Source organism: Lampris incognitus, chromosome 3 (assembly GCF_029633865.1).
Source record: "Lampris incognitus isolate fLamInc1 chromosome 3, fLamInc1.hap2, whole genome shotgun sequence".
Classification (NCBI taxonomy): domain Eukaryota; kingdom Metazoa; phylum Chordata; class Actinopteri; order Lampriformes; family Lampridae; genus Lampris; species Lampris incognitus.
This window is the reverse complement of record NC_079213.1, coordinates 668,874-695,700: the sequence shown is the minus strand read 5'-3', so window position 1 is coordinate 695,700 and position 26,827 is coordinate 668,874. Positions and strand designations below refer to the sequence as shown.

At 44.2% G+C, this 26,827-nt stretch overlaps 1 protein-coding gene across 1 annotated transcript in view; it reads right to left on the bottom strand.

Moving 5' to 3' along the window:
• Positions 1-26,827, bottom strand: part of cpm (carboxypeptidase M) — a 75,721-nt gene that overhangs the window by 38,144 nt on the left and 10,750 nt on the right. The window contains exon 3 of the mRNA XM_056275673.1: positions 5,194-5,291. Within this exon, the coding sequence (XP_056131648.1) occupies positions 5,194-5,291 (98 nt within the window). The remainder of the gene's footprint in view (positions 1-5,193; positions 5,292-26,827) is intronic.

The following is a 26,827-nucleotide window of genomic DNA, read 5'->3' as shown; positions in this document are numbered from 1 at the left end:
GACGGTGGTGATCATGTGATAATGTTGGGGGTGGTGATCATGTGATAATGTTGGGGGTGGTGATCATGTGATAATGTTGGGGGTGGTGATCATGAGATAATGTTGACAGTGGTGATCATGTGATAATGTTGGGGGTGGTGATCATGTGATAATGTTGAGGGTGGTGATCATGTGATAATGTTGGGGGTGGTGATCATGCGATAATGTTGACAGTGGTGATCATGTGATAATGTTGGGGGTAGTGATCATGTGATAATGTTGGAGGTGGTGATCATGTGATAATGTTGGGGGTGGTGATCATGTGATAATGTTGGGGGTGGTGATCATGTGATAATGTCGGCAGTGGTGATCATGTGATAATGTTGGGGGTGGTGATCATGTGATAATGTTGGGGGTGGTGATCATGTGATAATGTTGAGGGTGGTGATCATGTGATAATGTTGGCAGTGGTGATCATGTGATAATGTTGGGGGTGGTGATCATGAGATAATGTTGGCAGTGGTGATCATGTGATAATGTTGGCAGTGGTGATCATGTGATAATGTTGGGGGTGGTGATCATGTGATAATGTTGGGGGTAGTGATCATGTGATAATGTTGGGGGTGGTGATCATGTGATAATGTTGGGGGTGGTGATCATGTGATAATGTTGAGGGTGGTGATCATGTGATAATGTTGGCAGTGGTGATCATGTGATAATGTTGGGGGTGGTGATCATGAGATAATGTTGACAGTGGTGATCATGTGATAATGTTGGGGGTGGTGATCATGTGATAATGTTGACAGTGGTGATCATGAGATAATGTTGACAGTGGTGATAATGTTGGGGGTGGTGATCATGCGATAATGTTGACGGTGGTGATCATGTGATAATGTTGGGGGTGGTGATCATGTGATAATGTTGGGGGTGGTGATCATGAGATAATGTTGACAGTGGTGATCATGTGATAATGTTGGGGGTGGTGATCATGTGATAATGTTGGGGGTGGTGATCATGTGATAATGTTGAGGGTGGTGATCATGTGATAATGTTGGGGGTGGTGATCATGCGATAATGTTGACAGTGGTGATCATGTGATAATGTTGGGGGTAGTGATCATGTGATAATGTTGGAGGTGGTGATCATGTGATAATGTTGGGGGTGGTGATCATGTGATAATGTTGGGGGTGGTGATCATGTGATAATGTCGGCAGTGGTGATCATGTGATAATGTTGGGGGTGGTGATCATGTGATAATGTTGGGGGTGGTGATCATGTGATAATGTTGAGGGTGGTGATCATGTGATAATGTTGGCAGTGGTGATCATGTGATAATGTTAGGGGTGGTGATCATGAGATAATGTTGACAGTGGTGATCGTGTGATAATGTTGGGGGTGGTGATCATGAGATAATGTTGACAGTGGTGATCATGAGATAATGTTGACAGTGGTGATCATGTGATAATGTTGGGGGTGGTGATCATGAGATAATGTTGACAGTGGTGATCATGTGATAATGTCGGCAGTGGTGATCATGTGATAATGTTGGGGGTGGTGATCATGTGATAATGTTGGGGGTGGTGATCATGTGATAATGTTGGGGGTGGTGATCATGTGATAATGTCGGCAGTGGTGATCATATATTAATGTGGCAAAATGAATCATATCCTCATTTCTTGTCACATGTCTGCACGTTTTGTCGAGCATTGGTCAGTTTAGCAGCAGTTGTGTTGCTGCTGTTTCCTGTTTTATTAGCTTCACTTCCTGTCACTTCTGTCCTGCTAAAGAAGTATGTAGACTTCCCAGAAACCCTTGTTCTGCCAAAATACACACACACACACACACACACACACACACACACAAACACACACACACATATATACACATACGCGCACACACATACACACACCCGCGCGCGCGTGCACACACACACACACACACACGTACACACGTACACACATATAAACACACACACATGCACACACACATGCACACACACATACACACACACATGCACACACACACTGTATTCCAGCTTGTACAGTATTGTACAGCATATGAGTTGGTTGTAGAATTGTACAGCATATGAGTTGGTTGTAGAATTGTACAGCAGATGTGTTGGATGTAGTGTTGTACAGCAGATGTGTTGGATGTAGTGTTGTACAGCATATGAGTTGGATGTAGTATTGTACAGCATATGAGTTGGATGTAGTATTGTACAGCAGATGTGTTGGAGGTAGTGTTGTACAGCAGATGTTAACATCTGTCCAGATACTTCCCGTTTTCCCTCCTGTGTATGCTTCTGTCTCCATCTTTAAAAAGACGTCCTATTAGACTGTTTATGCCTGGAGGCTCACCATGTAGTCAGGAGGAGAGCCGTGGAGGGAAATGCCTCAGACGTTAAATGATTCTAAGTTAGCTCATGCAGGGTAATTCATCTCAAAAGATAAATAAATGATGATTTTTGGCATTAGTGAAAGTAATGTAGTCCAAAATCCTTCTGGATGTAATTGGAGGAGAATATGTGAATGGATCCTGGATGGATCCTGAGGTCAGAAGGAAGAGACACTGTGGTCTACAGCAGAGACAATGTGACATATTCTCTGTCCTGTTTGATGAACTGAAGATGTTAATACAGCTGAGCCATTGTCAATTTTAAGCAGTTATCCAGTTATCACATCTGTCCCACATGAGCTGGACGTGGGAACTGCAGTTGCTCCTGGACTAGTGGCATGGGATGGCTAGCATGGGAAACATCCCTCATGTTAGCAGTTCAGAAGCTGCTGATCAGTTTCCGGGAGCAGTGGCATGGGATTGCTAGCATGGGAATCGTCCTTCATGTTAGCAGTTCAGAAGCTGCTGAACAGTTTCCTGCAGTAGTGGCATAGGATGGCTAGCATGGGAAACATCCTTCATGTTAGCAGGTCAGAAGCTGGTGAACAGTTTCCTTCAGTAGTGGCATAGGATGGCTAGCATGAGAACCATCCTTCATGTTAGCAGTTCAGAAGCTGCTGAACAGTTTCCTGCAGTAGTGGCATAGGATAGCTAGCATGAGAAACATCCTTCGTGTTAGCAGTTCAGAAGCTGGTGAACAGTTTCCTGCAGTAGTGGCATGGGATGGCTAGCATGGGAATCATCCTTCATGTCAGCAGTTCAGAAGCTGGTGAACAGTTTCCTGCAGTAGTGGCATAGGATGGCTAGCATGAGAAACATCCTTCATGTTAGCAGTTCAGAAATTGGTGAACAGTTTCCTGCAGTAGTGGCATAGGATAGCTAGCATGGGAAACATCCTTCATGTTAGTAGTTCAGAAGCTGATGAACAGTTTCCTGAAGTAGTAGTATGGGATGGCTAGCATGGGAAACTTCCTTCATGTTAGCAGTTCAGAAGCTGGTGAACAGTTTTATGCAGTAGTGGCATGAGATTGCTAGCATGGGAAACATCCGTCATGATAGCAGTTCAGAGGCTGCTAAACGGTTTCATGCAGTAGTGGCATGAGATGGCTAGCATGGGAAACATGCTTCATGTTAGTAGTTCAGAAGTTGCTGAACAGTTTCCTGGAGTAGTGGCATAGGATGGCTAGTATGAAAAGCATCCTTCATGTTAGCAGTTCCAAAGCTGGTGAACAGTTTCCTGGGGTAGTGGCATGTGATGGCTAGCATTCCCTCATGTTAGCAGTTCAGAAGCTGCTGATCAGTTTCCTGGAGTAGTGGCATCAGATAGTTAGCATGGGAAACATCCTTCATATTAGCAGTTCAGAAGCTGGTGAAGAGTTTCCTACAGTAGTGGCATAGGATACCTAGCACTGGAAACATCCTTTATGTTAGCAGTTCAGAAGCTAGTGAACAGTTTCCTGCAGTAGTGGCTTAGGGTGGCTAGCATGAGAAATATCCTTCATGTTAGCAGTTCAGAAGCTACTGAACAGTTTCCTGCAGTAGTGCCATAGGATACCTAGCATGAGAAACATGTTTCATGTTAGCAGTTCAGAAGCTGCTGAACAGTTTCCTGGAGTAGTGGTATGGGATGGCTAGCATGAGAAACATCCTTCATGTTAGCAGTTCATAAGCTGATGAACAGTTTCCTGCAGTAGTGGCATCAGATAGCTAGCATGAGAAACATCCTTCATGTTAGCAGTTCAGAAGCTGCTGAACAGCTTCATGCAGTAGTGGCATGGGATGGATAGCATGGGAAACATTCTTCATGTTAGCAGTTCAGAAGCTGCTGAACAGTTTCCTGCAGTAGTGGCATAGGATAGCTAGCATGAGAAACATCCTTCATGTTAGCAGTTCAGAGGCTGCTGAACAGTTTCATGCAGTAGTGGCATCAGATAGCTAGCATGAGAAACATCCTTCATGTTAGAAGTTCAGAAGCTGCTGAACAGCTTCATGCAGTAGTGGCATGGGATGGCTAGCATGGGAAACATGCTTCATGTTAGTAGTTCAGAAGTTGCTGAACAGTTTCCTGGAGTAGTGGCATAGGATGGCTAGCATGAAAAGCATCCTTCATGTTAGCAGGTCAGAAGCTGCTGAACAGTTTCCTGGTAACAGAATGGAAGACACTTCCCAGTGGAAGCTGCCAAGATGGCTGTATGAAGAAACAATGGTTTCTGACACACTCATCAAATGAACTGTCTCCATCTGTAGGTGCTATGGGCGTGATGTGTGTGTGTGTGTGTGTGTGTGTGTGTGTGTGTGTGTGAGAGAGAGAGAGAGAGTGTGTGTGTGTGTGTGTGAGTCTGTGTTTGTGTGTATATGTGTGGGTGTGTGTGTGTTTGTGTGTGTGTGTGTGTGTAAGTACTTACACAGGAGTGCAGTGTGTGTTTTTGTGTGTGTATGTGTCTGTGTGTGTGTGTGTGTGTGTGTGTGTGTGTGTGTGTGTGTGTGATTACTCACACAGGAGTGCAGTGTGTGTCTGTGTTTGTGTATGTGTGTGTGTGTGTGTGTGTGTGTGTGTGTGTGTGAGTGTGTGTGTGTGTGTGTGTGTGTGTGTGTGTGTGTGTGTGTGTGTGTGAGTGAGTATTCACACAGGAGTGCAGTGCGTGTATGTGTGTTTGTATGTGGATGTGTGTGTGAGTATTTACACAGGAGTGCTGTGTGTGTGTGTGTGTGAGTATTCACAAAGGAGTGCAGTGTGTGTGTGTGTATGTGTGTGTGTGAGTATTTACACAGGAGTGTAGTGCGTGTGTGTGTGTGTGTGTTGGGGGGGGGTTGTCTGACCTCATTTCCGTGCATATTAGCGATGTATTTAAACTCTGGGATTCCCAGAACATGTCGCCTTGGACTGCTACCCAGAGCCAGAACCCAAAGCTCCCGACCTGACAGACACACACAGACACACACACAGACACACACACAGACAGGTTCATAGTAAAAAAGCAGAACAGAGAGCTTTAATAAAATAAGCCGATTGTGAAACACATGACGATGTAACGTGTGGTGATGTAACGTGTGGCGATGTAACGTATGGCGCTGTAACGTGTGGTGATGTAACGTGTGGTGATTTAATTTGTGGTGTCTAATTTGTGATGATTTAATTTGTGATGACTTAACGTGTGGTGATGTAATGTGTGGTGATGTAACGTGTGGTGATGTAACGTGTGGCGATGTAACGTGTGGCGATGTAACATGTGGCGATGTAACGTGTGGCGATGTAACGTGTGGCGATGTAACTTGTGATGAAACGTGTGGCGATGTAACTTGTGATGTAACGTGTGGTGATGTAACGTGTGGTGATGTAACGTGTGGTGATGTAACTTGTGGTGATGTAACGTGTGGTGATATAACGTGTGGTGATGAAACGTGTGGTGATGTAACGTGTGGTGATGTAACGTGTGGTGATGAAACGTGTGGTGATGTAACGTGTGGTGATGTAACGTGTGGTGATGTAACGTGTGGTGATGAAACATGTAAACGTGTGGTGATGTAACGTGTGGTGATATAACGTGTGGTGATGTAACGTGTGGTGATGTAACTTGTGGTGATGAAATGTGTGGTGATGTAACGTGTGGTGATGTAACGTGTGGTGATGAAACGTGTGGTGATGTAACGTTTGGTGATGTAACGTGTGGTGATGAAACGTGTGGTGATGAAACGTGTGGTGATGTAACGTGTGGTGATGAAACGTGTAAACGTGTGGTGATGTAACGTGTGGTGATGTAACGTGTGGTGATGAAACGTATGGTGATATAACGTGTGGTGATGTAACGTGTGGTGATGTAACGTGTGGTGATGAAACGTATGGTGATATAACGTGTGGTGATGTAACGTGTGGTGATGAAACGTGTGGTGATGTAACGTGTGGTGATGTAACGTGTGGTGATGAAACGTGTGGTGATATAACGTGTGGTGATGTAACGTGTGGTGATGTAACGTGTGGTGATGAAACGTGTGGTGATGTAACGTGTGGTGATGAAACGTATGGTGATGAAACGTATGGTGATATAACGTGTGGTGATGAAACGTGTGGTGATGTAACGTGTGGTGATGTAACGTGTGGTGATGAAACGTGTGGTGATGTAACGTGTGGTGATGTAACGTGTGGTGATGAAACGTGTAAACGTGTGGTGATGTAACGTGTGGTGATGTAACGTGTGGTGATGTAACGTGTGGTGATGTAACTTGTGGTGATGTAACGTGTGGTGATATAACGTGTGGTGATGAAACGTGTGGTGATGTAACGTGTGGTGATGTAACGTGTGGTGATGAAACGTGTGGTGATGTAACGTGTGGTGATGTAACGTGTGGTGATGTAACGTGTGGTGATGAAACATGTAAACGTGTGGTGATGTAACGTGTGGTGATATAACGTGTGGTGATGTAACGTGTGGTGATGTAACTTGTGGTGATGAAATGTGTGGTGATGTAACGTGTGGTGATGTAACGTGTGGTGATGAAACGTGTGGTGATGTAACGTGTGGTGATGAAACGTGTGGTGATGAAACATGTAAACGTGTGGTGATGTAACGTGTGGTGATATAACGTGTGCTGATGAAACGTATGGTGATATAACGTGTGGTGATGTAACGTGTGGTGATGAAACGTGTGGTGATGTAACATGTAAACGTGTGGTGATGTAACGTGTGGTGATGTAACGTGTGGTGATGAAACATGTAAACGTGTGGTGATGTAACGTGTGGTGATATAACGTGTGCTGATGAAACGTATGGTGATATAACGTGTGGTGATGTAACGTGTGGTGATGAAACGTGTGGTGATGTAACGTGTGGTGATGTAACGTGTGGTGATGTAACGTGTGGTGATGAAACGTGTGGTGATGTAACGTGTGGTGATGTAACGTGTGGTGATGTAACGTGTGGTGATGAAACGTGTGGTGATGTAACGTGTGGTGATGAAACGTATGGTGATATAACGTGTGGTGATGAAACGTGTGGTGATGAAACGTGTGGTGATGTAACGTGTGGTGATGTAACGTGTGGTGATGTAACGTGTGGTGATGTAACGTGTGGTGATGAAACGTGTAAACGTGTGGTGATGAAACGTGTGGTGATGTAACGTGTGGTGATGAAACGTATGGTGATATAACGTGTGGTGATGTAACGTGTGGTGATGTAACTTGTGGTGATGAAATGTGTGGTGATGTAACGTGTGGTGATGTAACGTGTGGTGATGAAACGTGTGGTGATGTAACTTGTGGTGATGTAACGTGTGGTGATGTAACGTGTGGTGATGTAACGTGTGGTGATGAAACGTGTGGTGATGAAACGTGTGGTGATGTAACTTGTGGTGATGTAACGTGTGGTGATGAAACGTGTGGTGATGAAACGTGTGGTGATGTAACGTGTGGTGATGAAACGTGTGGTGATGAAACGTGTGGTGATGTAACGTGTGGTGATTAAACGTGTGGTGATATAACGTGTGGTGATGTAACGTGTGGTGATGTAACGTGTGGTGATGTAACGTGTGGTGATGTAACTTGTGGTGATGTAACTTGTGGTGATGTATCGTGTGGTGATGTAGCTTGTGGTGATGAAACGTGTGGTGATATAACGTGTGGTGATGTAACGTGTGGTGATGTAACTTGTGGTGATGTAACTTGTGGTGATGTAACTTGTGGTGATGTAACGTGTGGTGATGAAACGTGTGTTGATGTAACGTGTGGTGATGAAACGTGTGGTGATGTAACGTGTGGTGATGAAACGTGTGGTGATGTAACGTTTGGTGATTTAACTTGTGGTGATGTAACGTGTGGTGATGTAACGTGTGGTGATGTAACGTGTGGTGATGAAACGTGTAAATGTGTGGTGATGAAACGTGTGGTGATGTAACGTGTGGTGATGTAACGTGTCGTGATGTAACGTTTGGTGATTTAACTTGTGGTGATGTAACGTGTGGTGATGTAACGTGTGGTGATGTAACGTGTGGTGATGAAACGTGTGGTGATGTAACGTGTGGTGATGTAACGTGTGGTGATGAAACGTGTGGTGATGTAACGTGTGGTGATGAAACGTATGGTGATGAAACGTATGGTGATATAACGTGTGGTGATGAAACGTGTGGTGATGAAACGTGTGGTGATGTAACGTGTGGTGATGTAACGTGTGGTGATGTAACGTGTGGTGATGAAACGTGTGGTGATGTAACGTGTGGTGATGAAACGTGTAAACGTGTGGTGATGTAACGTGTGGTGATGTAACGTGTGGTGATGTAACGTGTGGTGATGTAACTTGTGGTGATGTAACGTGTGGTGATATAACGTGTGGTGATGAAACGTGTGGTGATGTAACGTGTGGTGATGTAACGTGTGGTGATGAAACGTGTGGTGATGTAACGTGTGGTGATGTAACGTGTGGTGATGTAACGTGTGGTGATGAAACATGTAAACGTGTGGTGATGTAACGTGTGGTGATATAACGTGTGGTGATGTAACGTGTGGTGATGTAACTTGTGGTGATGAAATGTGTGGTGATGTAACGTGTGGTGATGTAACGTGTGGTGATGAAACGTGTGGTGATGTAACGTTTGGTGATGTAACGTGTGGTGATGAAACGTGTGGTGATGAAACGTGTGGTGATGTAACGTGTGGTGATGAAACGTGTAAACGTGTGGTGATGAAACGTATGGTGATATAACGTGTGGTGATGTAACGTGTGGTGATGAAACGTGTGGTGATGTAACGTGTGGTGATGTAACGTGTGGTGATGTAACGTGTGGTGATGAAACGTGTGGTGATGTAACGTGTGGTGATGTAACGTGTGGTGATGTAACGTGTGGTGATGAAACGTGTGGTGATGTAACGTGTGGTGATGAAACGTGTGGTGATATAACGTGTGGTGATGAAACGTGTGGTGATGAAACGTGTGGTGATGTAACGTGTGGTGATGTAACGTGTGGTAATGTAACGTGTGGTGATGAAACGTGTGGTGATGTAACGTGTGGTGATGAAACGTGTAAACGTGTGGTGATGAAACGTGTGGTGATGTAACGTGTGGTGATGAAACGTATGGTGATATAACGTGTGGTGATGTAACGTGTGGTGATGTAACTTGTGGTGATGAAATGTGTGGTGATGTAACGTGTGGTGATGTAACGTGTGGTGATGAAACGTGTGGTGATGTAACTTGTGGTGATGTAACGTGTGGTGATGTAACGTGTGGTGATGTAACGTGTGGTGATGAAACGTGTGGTGATGAAACGTGTGGTGATGTAACTTGTGGTGATGTAACGTGTGGTGATGAAACGTGTGGTGATGAAACGTGTGGTGATGTAACGTGTGGTGATGAAACGTGTGGTGATGAAACGTGTGGTGATGTAACGTGTGGTGATTAAACGTGTGGTGATATAACGTGTGGTGATGTAACGTGTGGTGATGTAACGTGTGGTGATGTAACGTGTGGTGATGTAACTTGTGGTGATGTAACTTGTGGTGATGTATCGTGTGGTGATGTAACTTGTGGTGATGAAACGTGTGGTGATATAACGTGTGGTGATGTAACGTGTGGTGATGTAACTTGTGGTGATGTAACTTGTGGTGATGTAACTTGTGGTGATGTAACGTGTGGTGATGAAACGTGTGTTGATGTAACGTGTGGTGATGAAACGTGTGGTGATGTAACGTGTGGTGATGAAACGTGTGGTGATATAACTTGTGGTGATGTAACTTGTGGTGATGTAACTTGTGGTGATGTAACTTGTGGTGATGTAACGTGTGGTGATGAAACGTGTGTTGATGTAACGTGTGGTGATGAAACGTGTGGTGATGTAACGTGTGGTGATGAAACGTGTGGTGATGTAACGTTTGGTGATTTAACTTGTGGTGATGTAACGTGTGGTGATGTAACGTGTGGTGATGTAACGTGTGGTGATGAAACGTGTAAATGTGTGGTGATGAAACGTGTGGTGATGTAACGTGTGGTGATGTAACGTGTCGTGATGTAACGTTTGGTGATTTAACTTGTGGTGATGTAACGTGTGGTGATGTAACGTGTGGTGATGTAACGTGTGGTAATGAAACGTGTAAATGTGTGGTGATGAAACGTGTGGTGATATAACGTGTGGTGATGTAACGTATGGTGATGAAGTGTGGTGATGAAACGTGTGGTGATGAAACGTGTGGTGATGTAACGTGTGGTGATTTAACGTGTGGTGATGAAACGTGTGGGGATTTAACGTGTGGTGATGAAACGTTTGGTGATGTAAGGTGTGGTGAGGAAACGTGTGGTGATGTAACGTGTGGTGATTTAATTTGTGGTGACGTAACGTGTGGTGATGAAACGTGTAAATGTGTGGTGACGTAACGTGTGGACGTGTGGTGATGTAACGTGTGGTGATGAAACGTGTAAATGTGTGGTGATGTAACGTGTGGTGATGTAACGTCTGGTGATGTAACGTGTGGTGATGTAACGTGTGGTGATGAAACGTGTGGTGATGAAACGTGTCGTGATGTAACGTGTGGTGATTTAACTTGTGGTGATGTAACGTGTGGTGATGTAACGTGTGGTGATGTAACTTGTGGTGATGTAACGTGTGGTGATGTAACTTGTGGTGATGTAACGTGTGGTGATGAAACGTGTGGTGATGTAACGTGTGGTGATGAAACGTGTCGTGATGTAACGTTTGGTGATTTAACTTGTGGTGATGTAACGTGTGGTGATCTAACGTGTGGTGATGAAACGTGTGGTGATATAACGTGTGGTGATGAAACGTGTGGTGATGTAACTTGTGGTGATCTAACTTGCGGTGATGTAACTTGTGGTGATCTAACTTGTGGTGATGTAACTTGTGGTGATGTAACTTGTGGTGATGTAACTTGTGGTGATGTAACGTGTGGTGATGGAACTTGTGGTGATGAAACGTGTGGTGATATAACGTGTGGTGATGTAACGTGTGGTGATGTAACTTGTGGTGATGTAAATTGTGGTGATGTAACGTGTGGTGATGTAACTTGTGGTGATGTAACTTGTGGTGATGTAACGTGTGGTGATGTAACGTGTGGTGATGTAACTTGTGGTGATGTAACGTGTGGTGATGAAACGTGTGGTGATGTAACGTGTGGTGATGAAACGTGTGGTGATGTAACGTGTGGTGATGAAACGTGTCGTGATGTAACGTTTGGTGATTTAACTTGTGGTGATGTAACGTGTGGTGATGTAACGTGTGGTGATGTAGCTTGTGGTGATGTATCGTGTGGTGATGTAACTTGTGGTGATGAAACGTGTGGTGATATAACGTGTGGTGATGTAACGTGTGGTGATGTAACTTGTGGTGATGTAACGTGTGGTGATGTAACGGGTGGTGATGTAACGTGTGGTGATGTAACTTGTGGTGATGTAACTTGTGGTGATGTAACTTGTGGTGATGTAACGTGTGGTGATGAAACGTGTGGTGATGTAACGTGTGGTGATGAAACGTGTGGTGATGAAACGTGTCGTGATGTAACGTGTGGTGATTTAACTTGTGGTGATGTAACGTGTGGTGATGTAACGTGTGGTGATGTAACTTGTGGTGATGTAACGTGTGGTGATGTAACTTGTGGTGATGTAACGTGTGGTGATGAAACGTGTGGTGATGTAACGTGTGGTGATGAAACGTGTCGTGATGTAACGTTTGGTGATTTAACTTGTGGTGATGTAACGTGTGGTGATCTAACGTGTGGTGATGAAACGTGTGGTGATATAACGTGTGGTGATGTAACGTGTGGTGATGAAACGTGTGGTGATATAACGTGTGGTGATATAACGTGTGGTGATCTAACGTGTGGTGATGAAACGTGTGGTGATCTAACGTGTGGTGATGAAACGTGTGGTGATATAACGTTTGGTGATTTAACTTGTGGTGATGTAACTTGTGGTGATGTAACGTGTGGTGATGTAACTTGTGGTGATGTAACGTGTGGTGATGAAACGTGTGGTGATGTAACTTGTGGTGATGTAACGTGTGGTGATATAACGTGTGGTGATGTAACGTTTGGTGATTTAACTTGTGGTGATGTAACGTGTGCTGATGAAACGTGTGGTGATGTAACGTGTGGTGATTTAACGTGTGGTGATGTAACGTGTGGTGATGTAACGTGTGGTGATGAAACGTGTAAATGTGTGGTGATGAAATGTGTGGTGATGAAACGTGTGGTGATGTAACTTGTGGTGATGTAACTTGTGGTGATGTAACGTGTTGTGATGGAACTTGTGGTGATGAAACGTGTGGTGATATAACGTGTGGTGATGTAACGTGTGGTGATGTAACTTGTGGTGATGTAACGTGTGGTGATGTAACTTGTGGTGATGTAACTTGTGGTGATGTAACGTGTGGTGATGTAACGTGTGGTGATGTAACTTGTGGTGATGTAACGTGTGGTGATGAAACGTGTGGTGATGTAACGTGTGGTGATGAAATGTGTGGTGATGTAACGTGTGGTGATGAAACGTGTCGTGATGTAACGTTTGGTGATTTAACTTGTGGTGATGTAACGTGTGGTGATGTAACGTGTGGTGATGTAGCTTGTGGTGATGTATCGTGTGGTGATGTAACTTGTGGTGATGAAACGTGTGGTGATATAACGTGTGGTGATGTAACGTGTGGTGATGTAACCTGTGGTGATGTAACGTGTGGTGATGTAACGGGTGGTGATGTAACGTGTGGTGATGTAACTTGTGGTGATGTAACTTGTGGTGATGTAACTTGTGGTGATGAAACGTGTGGTGATGTAACGTGTGGTGATGAAACATGTGGTGATGAAACGTGTGGTGATGAAACGTGTCGTGATGTAACGTTTGGTGATTTAACGTGTGGTGATGTAACGTGTGGTGATGTAACGTGTGGTGATGAAACGTGTAAATGTGTGGTGATGAAACGTGTGGTGATGTAACGTGTGGTGATTTAACGTGTGGTGATGAAACGTGTAAATGTGTGGTGGTGAAACGTGTGGTGATGTAACGTGTGGTGATGTAACGTGTGGTGATGAAACGTGTCGTGATGTAACGTGTGGTGATGTAACGTGTGGTGATGTAACGTGTGGTGATGAAACGTGTCGTGATGTAACGTTTGGTGATTTAACTTGTGGTGATGTAACGTGTGGTGATGTAACGTGTGGTGATCTAACGTGTGGTGATGAAACGTGTAAATGTGTGGTGATGAAACGTGTGGTGATGTAACGTGTGGTGATGTAACGTGTGGTGATGAAACCTGTAAATGTGTGGTGATGAAACGTGTGGGGATTAAACGTGTGGTGATGTAACGTGTGGTGATTTAACGTGTGGTGATATAACGAGCGGTGATGAAACGTGTGGGGATTTAACGTGTGGTGATGAAACGTTTGGTGATGTAAGGTGTGGTGAGGAAACGTGTGGTGATGTAACGTGTGGTGATTTAATTTGTGGTGACGTAACGTGTGGTGATGAAACGTGTAAATGTGTGGTGACGTAACGTGTGGACGTGTGGTGATGTAACGTGTGGTGATGAAACGTGTAAATGTGTGGTGATGTAACGTGTGGTGATGTAACGTGTGGTGATGTAACGTGTGGTGATGAAACGTGTCGTGATGTAACGTGTGGTGATGTAACGTGTGGTGATGTAACGTGTGGTGATGTAACTTGTGGTGATGTAACGTGTGGTGATGTAACGTGTGGTGATGTAACGTGTGGTGATGTAACGTGTGGTGATGTAACTTGTGGTGATGTAACGTGTGGTGATGTAACGTGTGGTGATGTAACTTGTGGTGATGTAACGTGTGGTGATGAAATGTGTGGTGATGTAACGAGTGGTGATGAAACGTGTAGATGTGTGGTGATGTAACGTGTGGTGATGTAACGTGTGGTGATGTAACGTGTGGTGATGTAACGTGTGGTGATGTAACGTGTGGTGATGTAACGTGTGGTGATGAAACGTGTAAATGTGTGGTGATGTAACGTGTGGTGATGTAACGTGTGGTGATGAAACGTGTAAATGTGTGGTGATGTAACTTGTGGTGATGTAACGTGTGGTGATGAAATGTGTGGTGATGTAACGAGTGGTGATGAAACGTGTGGTGATGAAACGTGTGGTGATGAAACGTGTAAATGTGTGGTGATGAAACGTGTGGTGATGTAACGTGTGGTGATTTAACGTGTGGTGATGTAACGTTTGGTGATTTAACTTGTGGTGATGTAACGTGTGGTGATGTAACGTGTGGTGATGTAACGTGTGGTGATGAAACGTGTGGTGATGAAACGTGTGGTGATGTAACGTGTGGTGATGAAACGTGTAAATGTGTGGTGATGTAACGTGTGGTGATTTAACGTGTGGTGATGTAACGTGTGGTGATGAAACGTGTAAATGTGTGGTGATGAAACGTGTGGTGATTTAACGTGTGGTGATGTAACGTGTGGTGATGAAACGTGTGGTGATGAAACATGTGGTGATGAAACGTGTGGTGATGTAACGTGTGGTGATGAAACGTGTAAATGTGTGGTGATGTAACGTGTGGTGATGTAACGTGTGGTGATGAAACGTGTAAATGTGTGGTGATGTAACGTGTGGTGATTTAACGTGTGGTGATGTAACGTGTGGTGATGTAACGTTTGGTGATGAAACGTGTAAATGTGTGGTGATGTAACGTGTGGTGATGTAACGTGTGGTGATGTAACGTGTGGTGATGTAACGTGTGGTGATGTAACGTGTGGTGATGAAACGTGTAAATGTGTGGTGATGTAACGTGTGGTGATGTAACGTGTGGTGATGAAACGTGTAAATGTGTGGTGATGTAACGTGTGGTGATTTAACGTGTGGTGATGTAACGTGTGGTGATGTAACGTGTGGTGATGAAACGTGTAAATGTGTGGTGATGAAATGTGTGGTGATGAAACTTGTGGTGATGTAACTTGTGGTGATGTAACGTGTGGTGATGTAACTTGTGGTGATGTAACTTGTGGTGATGTAACGTCTGGTGATGTAACGTGTGGTGATGTAACTTGTGGTGATGTAACGTGTGGTGATGAAACGTGTGGTGATGTAACGTGTGGTGATGAAACGTGTGGTGATGAAACGTGTGGTGATGTAACGTGTGGTGATGAAACGTGTAAATGTGTGGTGATGTAACGTGTGGTGATTTAACGTGTGGTGATGTAACGTGTGGTGATGAAACGTGTAAATGTGTGGTGATGAAACGTGTGGTGATTTAACGTGTGGTGATGTAACGTGTGGTGATGAAACGTGTGGTGATGAAACGTGTGGTGATGAAACGTGTGGTGATGTAACGTGTGGTGATGAAACGTGTAAATGTGTGGTGATGTAACGTGTGGTGATGTAACGTGTGGTGATGAAACGTGTAAATGTGTGGTGATGTAACGTGTGGTGATGTAACGTGTGGTGATGTAACGTGTGGTGATGTAACGTGTGGTGATGTAACGTGTGGTGATGAAACGTGTAAATGTGTGGTGATGTAACGTGTGGTGATGTAACGTGTGGTGATGAAACGTGTAAATGTGTGGTGATGTAACGTGTGGTGATTTAACGTGTGGTGATGTAACGTGTGGTGATGTAACGTGTGGTGATGAAACGTGTAAATGTGTGGTGATGAAATGTGTGGTGATGAAACTTGTGGTGATGTAACTTGTGGTGATGTAACGTGTTGTGATGGAACTTGTGGTGATGAAACGTGTGGTGATATAACGTGTGGTGATGTAACGTGTGGTGATGTAACTTGTGGTGATGTAACTTGTGGTGATGTAACGTGTGGTGATGTAACTTGTGGTGATGTAACTTGTGGTGATGTAACGTCTGGTGATGTAACGTGTGGTGATGTAACTTGTGGTGATGTAACGTGTGGTGATGAAACGTGTGGTGATGTAACGTGTGGTGATGAAACGTGTGGTGATGTAACGTGTGGTGATGAAACGTGTCGTGATGTAACGTTTGGTGATTTAACTTGTGGTGATGTAACGTGTGGTGATGTAACGTGTGGTGATGTAGCTTGTGGTGATGTATCGTGTGGTGATGTAACTTGTGGTGATGAAACGTGTGGTGATATAACGTGTGGTGATGTAACGTGTGGTGATGTAACCTGTGGTGATGTAACGTGTGGTGATGTAACGGGTGGTGATGTAACGTGTGGTGATGTAACTTGTGGTGATGTAACTTGTGGTGATGTAACTTGTGGTGATGTAACGTGTGGTGATGAAACGTGTGGTGATGTAACGTGTGGTGATGAAACATGTGGTGATGTAACGTGTGGTGATGAAACGTGTCGTGATGTAACGTTTGGTGATTTAACTTGTGGTGATGTAACGTGTGGTGATGTAACGTGTGGTGATTTAACGTGTGGTGATGTAACGTTTGGTGATTTAACTTGTGGTGATGTAACGTGTGGTGATGTAACGTGTGGTGATGTAACGTGTGGTGATGAAACGTGTGGTGATGAAACGTGTGGTGATGTAACGTGTGGTGATGAAACGTGTAAATGTGTGGTGATGTAACGTGTGGTGATTTAACGTGTGGTGATGTAACGTGTGGTGATGAAACGTGTAAATGTGTGGTGATGAAACGTGTGGTGATTTAACGTGTGGTGATGTAACGTGTGGTGATGAAACGTGTGGTGATGAAACATGTGGTGATGAAACGTGTGGTGATGTAACGTGTGGTGATGAAACGTGTAAATGTGTGGTGATGTAACGTGTGGTGATGTAACGTGTGGTGATGAAACGTGTAAATGTGTGGTGATGTAACGTGTGGTGATTTAACGTGTGGTGATGTAACGTGTGGTGATGTAACGTTTGGTGATGAAACGTGTAAATGTGTGGTGATGTAACGTGTGGTGATGTAACGTGTGGTGATGTAACGTGTGGTGATGTAACGTGTGGTGATGTAACGTGTGGTGATGAAACGTGTAAATGTGTGGTGATGTAACGTGTGGTGATGTAACGTGTGGTGATGAAACGTGTAAATGTGTGGTGATGTAACGTGTGGTGATTTAACGTGTGGTGATGTAACGTGTGGTGATGTAACGTGTGGTGATGAAACGTGTAAATGTGTGGTGATGAAATGTGTGGTGATGAAACTTGTGGTGATGTAACTTGTGGTGATGTAACGTGTGGTGATGTAACTTGTGGTGATGTAACTTGTGGTGATGTAACGTCTGGTGATGTAACGTGTGGTGATGTAACTTGTGGTGATGTAACGTGTGGTGATGAAACGTGTGGTGATGTAACGTGTGGTGATGAAACGTGTGGTGATGAAACGTGTGGTGATGTAACGTGTGGTGATGAAACGTGTAAATGTGTGGTGATGTAACGTGTGGTGATTTAACGTGTGGTGATGTAACGTGTGGTGATGAAACGTGTAAATGTGTGGTGATGAAACGTGTGGTGATTTAACGTGTGGTGATGTAACGTGTGGTGATGAAACGTGTGGTGATGAAACGTGTGGTGATGAAACGTGTGGTGATGTAACGTGTGGTGATGAAACGTGTAAATGTGTGGTGATGTAACGTGTGGTGATGTAACGTGTGGTGATGAAACGTGTAAATGTGTGGTGATGTAACGTGTGGTGATGTAACGTGTGGTGATGTAACGTGTGGTGATGTAACGTGTGGTGATGTAACGTGTGGTGATGAAACGTGTAAATGTGTGGTGATGTAACGTGTGGTGATGTAACGTGTGGTGATGAAACGTGTAAATGTGTGGTGATGTAACGTGTGGTGATTTAACGTGTGGTGATGTAACGTGTGGTGATGTAACGTGTGGTGATGAAACGTGTAAATGTGTGGTGATGAAATGTGTGGTGATGAAACTTGTGGTGATGTAACTTGTGGTGATGTAACGTGTTGTGATGGAACTTGTGGTGATGAAACGTGTGGTGATATAACGTGTGGTGATGTAACGTGTGGTGATGTAACTTGTGGTGATGTAACTTGTGGTGATGTAACGTGTGGTGATGTAACTTGTGGTGATGTAACTTGTGGTGATGTAACGTCTGGTGATGTAACGTGTGGTGATGTAACTTGTGGTGATGTAACGTGTGGTGATGAAACGTGTGGTGATGTAACGTGTGGTGATGAAACGTGTGGTGATGTAACGTGTGGTGATGAAACGTGTCGTGATGTAACGTTTGGTGATTTAACTTGTGGTGATGTAACGTGTGGTGATGTAACGTGTGGTGATGTAGCTTGTGGTGATGTATCGTGTGGTGATGTAACTTGTGGTGATGAAACGTGTGGTGATATAACGTGTGGTGATGTAACGTGTGGTGATGTAACCTGTGGTGATGTAACGTGTGGTGATGTAACGGGTGGTGATGTAACGTGTGGTGATGTAACTTGTGGTGATGTAACTTGTGGTGATGTAACTTGTGGTGATGTAACGTGTGGTGATGAAACGTGTGGTGATGTAACGTGTGGTGATGAAACATGTGGTGATGTAACGTGTGGTGATGAAACGTGTCGTGATGTAACGTTTGGTGATTTAACTTGTGGTGATGTAACGTGTGGTGATGTAACGTGTGGTGATGTAACGTGTGGTGATGAAACGTGTAAATGTGTGGTGGTGAAACGTGTGGTGATGTAACGTGTGGTGATGTAACGTTTGGTGATGAAACGTGTCGTGATGTAACGTTTGGTGATTTAACTTGTGGTGATGTAACGTGTGGTGATCTAACGTGTGGTGATGAAACGTGTAAATGTGTGGTGATGAAACGTGTGGTGATGTAACGTGTGGTGATGTAACGTGTGGTGATGAAACCTGTAAATGTGTGGTGATGTAACGTGTGGTGATGAAACGTGTGGGGATTTAACGTGTGGTGATGAAACGTTTGGTGATGTAAGGTGTGGTGAGGAAACGTGTGGTGATGTAACGTGTGGTGATTTAATTTGTGGTGACGTAACGTGTGGTGATGAAACGTGTAAATGTGTGGTGACGTAACGTGTGGACGTGTGGTGATGTAACGTGTGGTGATGAAACGTGTAAATGTGTGGTGATGTAACGTGTGGTGATTTAATTTGTGGTGACGTAACGTGTGGTGATGAAACGTGTAAATGTGTGGTGACGTAACGTGTGGACGTGTGGTGATGTAACGTGTGGTGATGAAACGTGTAAATGTGTGGTGATGTAACGTGTGGTGATGTAACGTGTGGTGATGAAACGTGTCGTGATGTAACGTGTGGTGATGTAACGTGTGGTGATGTAACGTGTGGTGATGTAACGTGTGGTGATGTAACTTGTGGTGATGTAACGTCTGGTGATGTAACGTGTGGTGATGTAACGTGTGGTGATGTAACGTGTGGTGATGTAACTTGTGGTGATGTAACGTGTGGTGATGTAACGTGTGGTGATGTAACTTGTGGTGATGTAACGTGTGGTGATGAAATGTGTGGTGATGTAACGAGTGGTGATGAAACGTGTAAATGTGTGGTGATGTAACGTGTGGTGATGTAACGTGTGGTGATGAAACGTGTAAATGTGTGGTGATGTAACTTGTGGTGATGTAACGTGTGGTGATGTAACGTGTGGTGATGAAACGTGTAAATGTGTGGTGATGAAACGTGTGGTGATGTAACGTGTGGTGATGTAACGTGTGGTGATGAAACGTGTAAATGTGTGGTGATGTAACGTGTGGTGATGTAACGTGTGGTGATGAAATGTGTGGTGATGTAACTTGTGGTGATGTAACGTGTGGTGATGAAACGTGTGGTGATGAAACGTGTAAATGTGTGGTGATGAAATGTGTGGTGATGTAACGTGTGGTGATGTAACGTGTGGTGATGTAACGTGTGGTGATGTAACGTGTGGTGATGAAACGTGTAAATGTGTGGTGATGTAACTTGTGGTGATGTAACGTGTGGTGATGAAACGTGTAAACGTGTGGTGATGTAACTTGTGGTGATGTAACGTGTGGTGATGAAATGTGTGGTGATGTAACGAGTGGTGATGAAACGTGTGGTGATGAAACGTGTGGTGATGAAACGTGTAAATGTGTGGTGATGAAATGTGTGGTGATGTAACGTGTGGTGATTTAACGTGTGGTGATGTAACGTGTGGTGATGTAACGTGTGGTGATGTAACGTGTGGTGATGAAACGTGTGGTGATGTAACGTGTGGTGATGTAACGTGTGGTGATGAAACGTGTGGTGATGTAACGTGTGGTGATGTAACGTGTGGTGATGTAACGTGTGGTGATGTAACGTGTGGTGATGTAACGTGTGGTGATGTAACGTGTGGTGATGTAACGTGTGGTGATGAAACGTGTGGTGATGTAACGTGTGGTGATGAAACGTGTAAATGTGTGGTGATGTAACGTGTGGTGATTTAACGTGTGGTGATTTAACGTGTGGTGATGAAACGTGTGGTGATGAAACGTGTAAATGTGTGGTGATGAAACGTGTGGTGATGTAACGTGTGGTGATGTAACGTTTGGTGATGTAACGTGTGGTGATGAAACGTGTGGTGATGTAACGTGTGGTGATGAAACGTGTGGTGATGAAACGTGTGGTGATGTAACTTGTGGTGATGAAACGTGTGGTGATGTAACGTGTGGTGATGTAACGTGTGGTGATGAAACGTGTGGTGATGAAACGTGTGGTGATGTAACGTGTGGTGATGAAACGTGTAAATGTGTGGTGATGTAACGTGTGGTGATTTAACGTGTGGTGATGTAACGTGTGGTGATGAAACGTGTAAATGTGTGGTGATGAAACGTGTGGTGATTTAACGTGTGGTGATGTAACGTGTGGTGATGAAACGTGTGGTGATGAAACATGTGGTGATGAAACGTGTGGTGATGTAACGTGTGGTGATGAAACGTGTGGTGATGTAACGTGTGGTGATGAAACGTGTAAATGTGTGGTGATGTAACGTGTGGTGATTTAACGTGTGGTGATGTAACGTGTGGTGATGTAACGTTTGGTGATGAAACGTGTAAATGTGTGGTGATGTAACGTGTGGTGATGTAACGTGTGGTGATGTAACGTGTGGTGATGTAACGTGTGGTGATGTAACGTGTGGTGATGAAACGTGTAAATGTGTGGTGATGTAACGTGTGGTGATGTAACGTGTGGTGATGAAACGTGTAAATGTGTGGTGATGTAACGTGTGGTGATTTAACGTGTGGTGATGTAACGTGTGGTGATGTAACGTGTGGTGATGAAACGTGTAAATGTGTGGTGATGAAATGTGTGGTGATGAAACTTGTGGTGACGTAACTTGTGGTGATGTAATGTGTGGTGATGTAACTTGTGGTGATGTAACTTGTGGTGATGTAACGTCTGGTGATGTAACGTGTGGTGATGTAACTTGTGGTGATGTAACGTGTGGTGATGAAACGTGTGGTGATGTAACGTGTGGTGATGAAACGTGTGGTGATGAAACGTGTGGTGATGTAACGTGTGGTGATGAAACGTGTAAATGTGTGGTGATGTAACGTGTGGTGATTTAACGTGTGGTGATGTAACGTGTGGTGATGAAACGTGTAAATGTGTGGTGATGAAACGTGTGGTGATTTAACGTGTGGTGATGTAACGTGTGGTGATGAAACGTGTGGTGATGAAACGTGTGGTGATGAAACGTGTGGTGATGTAACGTGTGGTGATGAAACGTGTAAATGTGTGGTGATGTAACGTGTGGTGATGTAACGTGTGGTGATGAAACGTGTAAATGTGTGGTGATGTAACGTGTGGTGATGTAACGTGTGGTGATGTAACGTGTGGTGATGTAACGTGTGGTGATGTAACGTGTGGTGATGAAACGTGTAAATGTGTGGTGATGTAACGTGTGGTGATGTAACGTGTGGTGATGAAACGTGTAAATGTGTGGTGATGTAACGTGTGGTGATTTAACGTGTGGTGATGTAACGTGTGGTGATGTAACGTGTGGTGATGAAACGTGTAAATGTGTGGTGATGAAATGTGTGGTGATGAAACTTGTGGTGATGTAACTTGTGGTGATGTAACGTGTTGTGATGGAACTTGTGGTGATGAAACGTGTGGTGATATAACGTGTGGTGATGTAACGTGTGGTGATGTAACTTGTGGTGATGTAACTTGTGGTGATGTAACGTGTGGTGATGTAACTTGTGGTGATGTAACTTGTGGTGATGTAACGTCTGGTGATGTAACGTGTGGTGATGTAACTTGTGGTGATGTAACGTGTGGTGATGAAACGTGTGGTGATGTAACGTGTGGTGATGAAACGTGTGGTGATGTAACGTGTGGTGATGAAACGTGTCGTGATGTAACGTTTGGTGATTTAACTTGTGGTGATGTAACGTGTGGTGATGTAACGTGTGGTGATGTAGCTTGTGGTGATGTATCGTGTGGTGATGTAACTTGTGGTGATGAAACGTGTGGTGATATAACGTGTGGTGATGTAACGTGTGGTGATGTAACCTGTGGTGATGTAACGTGTGGTGATGTAACGGGTGGTGATGTAACGTGTGGTGATGTAACTTGTGGTGATGTAACTTGTGGTGATGTAACTTGTGGTGATGTAACGTGTGGTGATGAAACGTGTGGTGATGTAACGTGTGGTGATGAAACATGTGGTGATGTAACGTGTGGTGATGAAACGTGTCGTGATGTAACGTTTGGTGATTTAACTTGTGGTGATGTAACGTGTGGTGATGTAACGTGTGGTGATGTAACGTGTGGTGATGAAACGTGTAAATGTGTGGTGGTGAAACGTGTGGTGATGTAACGTGTGGTGATGTAACGTTTGGTGATGAAACGTGTCGTGATGTAACGTTTGGTGATTTAACTTGTGGTGATGTAACGTGTGGTGATCTAACGTGTGGTGATGAAACGTGTAAATGTGTGGTGATGAAACGTGTGGTGATGTAACGTGTGGTGATGTAACGTGTGGTGATGAAACCTGTAAATGTGTGGTGATGTAACGTGTGGTGATGAAACGTGTGGGGATTTAACGTGTGGTGATGAAACGTTTGGTGATGTAAGGTGTGGTGAGGAAACGTATGGTGATGTAACGTGTGGTGATTTAATTTGTGGTGACGTAACGTGTGGTGATGAAACGTGTAAATGTGTGGTGACGTAACGTGTGGACGTGTGGTGATGTAACGTGTGGTGATGAAACGTGTAAATGTGTGGTGATGTAACGTGTGGTGATTTAATTTGTGGTGACGTAACGTGTGGTGATGAAACGTGTAAATGTGTGGTGACGTAACGTGTGGACGTGTGGTGATGTAACGTGTGGTGATGAAACGTGTAAACGTGTGGTGATGTAACGTGTGGTGATGTAACGTGTGGTGATGTAACGTGTGGTGATGAAACGTGTCGTGATGTAACGTGTGGTGATGTAACGTGTGGTGATGTAACGTGTGGTGATGTAACGTGTGGTGATGTAACTTGTGGTGATGTAACGTCTGGTGATGTAACGTGTGGTGATGTAACGTGTGGTGATGTAACGTGTGGTGATGTAACTTGTGGTGATGTAACGTGTGGTGATGTAACGTGTGGTGATGTAACTTGTGGTGATGTAACGTGTGGTGATGAAATGTGTGGTGATGTAACGAGTGGTGATGAAACGTGTAAATGTGTGGTGATGTAACGTGTGGTGATGTAACGTGTGGTGATGAAACGTGTAAATGTGTGGTGATGTAACTTGTGGTGATGTAACGTGTGGTGATGTAACGTGTGGTGATGAAACGTGTGGTGATGAAACGTGTAAATGTGTGGTGATGAAACGTGTGGTGATGTAACGTGTGGTGATGTAACGTGTGGTGATGAAACCTGTAAATGTGTGGTGATGTAACGTGTGGTGATGAAACGTGTGGGGATTTAACGTGTGGTGATGAAACGTTTGGTGATGTAAGGTGTGGTGAGGAAACGTATGGTGATGTAACGTGTGGTGATTTAATTTGTGGTGACGTAACGTGTGGTGATGAAACGTGTAAATGTGTGGTGACGTAACGTGTGGACGTGTGGTGATGTAACGTGTGGTGATGAAACGTGTAAACGTGTGGTGATGTAACGTGTGGTGATGTAACGTGTGGTGATGTAACGTGTGGTGATGAAACGTGTCGTGATGTAACGTGTGGTGATGTAACGTGTGGTGATGTAACGTGTGGTGATGTAACGTGTGGTGATGTAACTTGTGGTGATGTAACGTCTGGTGATGTAACGTGTGGTGATGTAACGTGTGGTGATGTAACGTGTGGTGATGTAACTTGTGGTGATGTAACGTGTGGTGATGTAACGTGTGGTGATGTAACTTGTGGTGATGTAACGTGTGGTGATGAAATGTGTGGTGATGTAACGAGTGGTGATGAAACGTGTAAATGTGTGGTGATGTAACGTGTGGTGATGTAACGTGTGGTGATGAAACGTGTAAATGTGTGGTGATGTAACTTGTGGTGATGTAACGTGTGGTGATGTAACGTGTGGTGATGAAACGTGTAAATGTGTGGTGATGAAACGTGTGGTGATGTAACGTGTGGTGATGTAACGTGTGGTGATGAAACGTGTAAATGTGTGGTGATGTAACGTGTGGTGATGTAACGTGTGGTGATGAAATGTGTGGTGATGTAACTTGTGGTGATGTAACGTGTGGTGATGAAACGTGTGGTGATGAAACGTGTAAATGTGTGGTGATGAAATGTGTGGTGATGTAACGTGTGGTGATGTAACGTGTGGTGATGTAACGTGTGGTGATGTAACGTGTGGTGATGAAACGTGTAAATGTGTGGTGATGTAACTTGTGGTGATGTAACGTGTGGTGATGAAACGTGTAAACGTGTGGTGATGTAACTTGTGGTGATGTAACGTGTGGTGATGAAATGTGTGGTGATGTAACGAGTGGTGATGAAACGTGTGGTGATGAAACGTGTGGTGATGAAACGTGTAAATGTGTGGTGATGAAATGTGTGGTGATGTAACGTGTGGTGATTTAACGTGTGGTGATGTAACGTGTGGTGATGTAACGTGTGGTGATGTAACGTGTGGTGATGTAACGTGTGGTGATGTAACGTGTGGTGATGTAACGTGTGGTGATGAAACGTGTGGTGATGTAACGTGTGGTGATGTAACGTGTGGTGATGAAACGTGTGGTGATGTAACGTGTGGTGATGTAACGTGTGGTGATGTAACGTGTGGTGATGTAACGTGTGGTGATGTAACGTGTGGTGATGTAACGTGTGGTGATGAAACGTGTGGTGATGTAACGTGTGGTGATGTAACGTGTGGTGATGAAACGTGTGGTGATGAAACGTGTGGTGATGTAACGTGTGGTGATGAAACGTGTAAATGTGTGGTGATGTAACGTGTGGTGATTTAACGTGTGGTGATGTAACGTGTGGTGATGTAACGTGTGGTGATGAAACGTGTAAATGTGTGGTGATGTAACGTGTGGTGATTTAACTTGTGGTGATGTAACGTGTGGTGATGTAACGTGTGGTGATGTAACGTGTGGTGATGAAACGTGTAAATGTGTGGTGATGAAACGTGTGGTGATTTAACGTGTGGTGATGTAACGTGTGGTGATGAAACGTGTGGTGATGTAACGTGTGGTGATTTAACGTGTGGTGATGAAACGTGTAAATGTGTGGTGATGTAACGTGTGGTGATGTAACGTGTGGTGATGTAACGTGTGGTGATGTAACGTGTGGTGATGTAACGTGTAAATGTGTGGTGATGTAACGTGTGGTGATTTAACTTGTGGTGATGTAACGTGTGGTGATGTAACGTGTGGTGATTTAACGTGTGGTGATGTAACGTGTGGTGATGTAACGTGTAAATGTGTGGTGATGTAACGTGTGGTGATTTAACGTGTGGTGATGTAACGTGTGGTGATGTAACGTGTGGTGATGAAACGTGTAAATGTGTGGTGATGTAACGTGTGGTGATGTAACGTGTGGTGATGAAACGTGTAAATGTGTGGTGATGTAACGTGTGGTGATTTAACGTGTGGTGATGTAACTTGTGGTGATGTAACGTGTGGTGATGAAACGTGTAAATGTGTGGTGATGTAACGTGTGGTGATTTAACTTGTGGTGATGTAACGTGTGGTGATGTAACGTGTGGTGATGTAACGTGTGGTGATGTAACGTGTGGTGATGTAACGTGTGGTGATGAAACGTGTAAATGTGTGGTGATGTAACGTGTGGTGATTTAACTTGTGGTGATGTAACGTGTGGACATGTGGTGATCTTTCACCACATGTTTACATGGTGAAAATGTCACAAATCAAATCAGAGGCAGGATGACAACACAAAAAATTGCTGCAATCAAACTGTTTGGTGTTGAACAGATCAGTGGGCCAACCATTCTGACTAAGCACAGTGTAACACACTCACACTCACACACACACACACACACACACACACACACACACACACACACACACACACACACACACACACACACACACACACACACACACACACACACACACACACACACACACACACGCGGAGGGGGGGTGGAGCT